We start from the raw sequence: 3,062 nt of genomic DNA, 5'->3' as shown, positions 1-3,062 counted from the left end.
TTTAATTATATTAATTATTTAAATTTATTAAATAATTAAACTTTAATTATAATTAAATAAATATTATAATTTTTAATTATATATATTAAATAATAATAATAATAATTAAAACTAAATATAAATTAAATTAACTATTATATAAAACTTTAATTATTATTTTAAATATTATAATTATATTTAAATAAAATATAAAAATTAAAATATTTATAAATTTAATAAAATAGATTTTATAATAAAACTTTATAATATAAATAAAAATTATTATAATTTAAAAATTAAAAAGTTTTAAAAAATTAATTTAATAAATTATAATATATTTATTTTAATTATGAATTTATATAAAATTAATATTTATATAATTTTTATTCAATTAAATATAATAATATTTTACTTTAAAATTTAAAATATATTGATTTTATTTTTTTAATTATTGATTTTAAATATTTTTATTAATTTTAAAATATTAAAATAATTTAATTAAATAATAAATATAATTGAAAATTAATATTATTAAAAAATTATTAAAGTTATTAAAGCAATTTTATTTAAATTTTATTATTAATACTTACAAATATAAGATGATTCACATTACTATTATATAAAAGTAGCATCAGGATATATTTGCAGCAAATGGGAAAAAGAAGTAAAAGGGTACAAAATCTAGTCATTGAATTCAATATGAGGGAGGCCCAAGTAAGGGAAGAAACAATTACTGGGCCTGCTACTTCACCTCTCATGTCTCCGTCAGCAGAGCCTAGACCACATGTGTGCAACAAGTGCAATAAACTTGAGCATATAAGAACAAAATAGTGTCATTTGATTTTAATTTATATAGATATTTCAGGTTAAAATCTGGTTTGTTGAAATATATTGATTTCGGTGATCTGCTCACCTGTGGATTATATCATTACATTGAGATATGACACAGTTAACTATTACTCCGTACTGAGTAAAGTTAAGCTTTTGCCGAATTAATCCGGCGAAACAAACAACCCCCCGCTAGTTAATTGTGGTCAGCGCAGGCCAAAAAAAAAAAAAAAAAAAAAAAAAAGGGAAAGTAAAAGAAAATTGTCAGTGGAAAATTTCTCTGTTTCCGCTAAGTTAGATCGCAGAAGAATCTGAATATTAACTAACTATTTACTATTATTACTTCATGCTCAGCCCGGATACCTTTTTTTTTTTTTTTTTTTTTATATATATATATACCCCCCTCATCTAAGGGAAAATATCCCATCTCAGACTCCAACAAGCCACAGCCAACCGAGAAGAAAAGAAAACGGAAAGGGAAAACGTGTTTTGCTTTGGCCCATATTGCGTGATTCGCTCCAGTGGAAGAAGTGGAATTCCAGTGCAACACCGCTAAAGGTGAGCGATCTTCGTTGTTATTTATTATTCAATATAGTTATATACACATTTTAATTTTGCCCTTGACTCACTTATCACGAAGGAAGGGGAAAATCCTTGAAAACGTTCATGCAGATATAATTCCCTCGCTTCGCCCCCTCGTTTCCTCTACAACTTACTATTCAATTCGCATTCTCAATCCCTTTTCGCACCATTGCTCAATCCCAGCTACACTTGTGTTTTGACGCCACTACCTGAACCCAGGGCTTAGGCCTTTGAACCCCGGGCTTCAGCTCCGGTTCAGCGCAAAATGAGTCTGCACTCTCAGTTGATTGCAAATGGAAACGACAATGTCCCCCTCCCCAATGGGATAACCACCTATCCCACGGAATGGGTGGTGCAGAAATTTGGCGGAACAAGTGTGGGAAAGTTTGCCGTGGAAATTGTGGACCGTGTGATCTAGTAAGTTACCCCCTCACAAACATACACAAACGCTCTCACACACACATACACACATACCCAGATCTGTCCCTCTGTGATAATTTTGGCAATTGAATTTCAAGTAACTTGCCTTTTTCCTTCCCACGTCTATAGTCCTAGCACCCTCACACATCGCGTTGCTGTCGTCTGCTCTGCGTGGAGCAGTTCTTCCAAAGCGGAGGGAACCACGAATCGGTGAGTCACATCCCCTATCAATATACCCCACGACATAACAACTTTGGCTATCCCACTTGAGTCACAATCACCTAGTATAATAACAAATATCTCTATTATACTATAGACTACTTCGCGCAGCTAGAGAAGCGGGAAAAAATGCAAAGTCTACCCAATATGTGTCCCTGGTCGATGCCGTCCGTGATGAACACATCCAGGTCGCTAGCGACCTCCTTCAAAATGCCGAACTCAAGAACCAGTTGATCCAGGAGATCGAAGAAGAATGCAGCCACATACTCAAAATCCTCGAAGCTGCCCAAACACTAGGGGAAATATCTATCAGATGCGTGGACAAGGTGATTAGCACCGGCGAGAAGCTCAGCTGTCGCATGATGGCCGCCCTGCTCCATGATCACGGTGTTGATTCTGAATACATCGATCTATCAGACATAGTCGATTTTTCAATAAACGTCCAATCGCTCGATCAAGCGTTCTACGACCGTCTTGCGGCCGCTCTAGGTGAAAATATAAAAGCATGTGGGAGAAAAGTTCCGGTGATCACGGGCTATTTCGGGCCGGTGCCAGGAGGCTTGCTGGAAAAAGTTGGCCGAGGCTACACAGATCTGTGCGCTGCCCTTGTGGCGGTGGGCATCAGTGCCCATGAGCTTCAGGTCTGGAAGGAGGTGGACGGGATTTTCACTGCTGATCCACGAAAAGTACCCACAGCTCGACTCCTGCCGGCGATCACTCCCGCAGAAGCTGCTGAATTGACATTCTACGGCTCTGAGGTGATCCATCCTTTCACCATGGAGCAGGTGATCAGAGCCAGAATCCCCATCCGGATTAAAAACGTTATGAAACCCCGGGGCAAGGGGACGGTGATTTACCCAGACTCGATTGCGGAGCTCGACGAGACGACCCCGGGCCACAATCCCAAACTCTTCCGCACCCGGAGCTCCAGTACACTATCCCAGCGCCAGGGGCCCAAGCGACCAACTGCAGTAACAACCAAACACAAAATTCTTGTTATAAACGTGCACTCGAACAAGCGGTCACTTTCCCAC

The 3,062-nt window shown here is 37.3% G+C and overlaps 1 protein-coding gene across 1 annotated transcript in view; it reads left to right on the top strand.

Annotated features, from left to right (window-relative positions):
* Positions 1 to 1,654: 1,654 nt before the first annotated feature.
* The window catches only part of PAAG_12388 (hypothetical protein), a gene marked incomplete at both ends in the record, with an annotated part of 1,959 nt that continues 551 nt past the window's right edge, over positions 1,655 to 3,062 (top strand). Inside the window, 3 exons of the mRNA XM_015847882.1 lie at positions 1,655 to 1,806; positions 1,939 to 2,019; positions 2,126 to 3,032. Coding sequence (XP_015702525.1) covers positions 1,655 to 1,806; positions 1,939 to 2,019; positions 2,126 to 3,032 — 1,140 coding nt within the window. The remainder of the gene's footprint in view (positions 1,807 to 1,938; positions 2,020 to 2,125; positions 3,033 to 3,062) is intronic.

Source organism: Paracoccidioides lutzii (assembly GCF_000150705.2).
Source record: "Paracoccidioides lutzii Pb01 unplaced genomic scaffold supercont2.23, whole genome shotgun sequence".
Lineage (NCBI taxonomy): Eukaryota > Fungi > Ascomycota > Eurotiomycetes > Onygenales > Ajellomycetaceae > Paracoccidioides > Paracoccidioides lutzii.
This window is presented reverse-complemented; position numbering and strand designations above follow the sequence as displayed.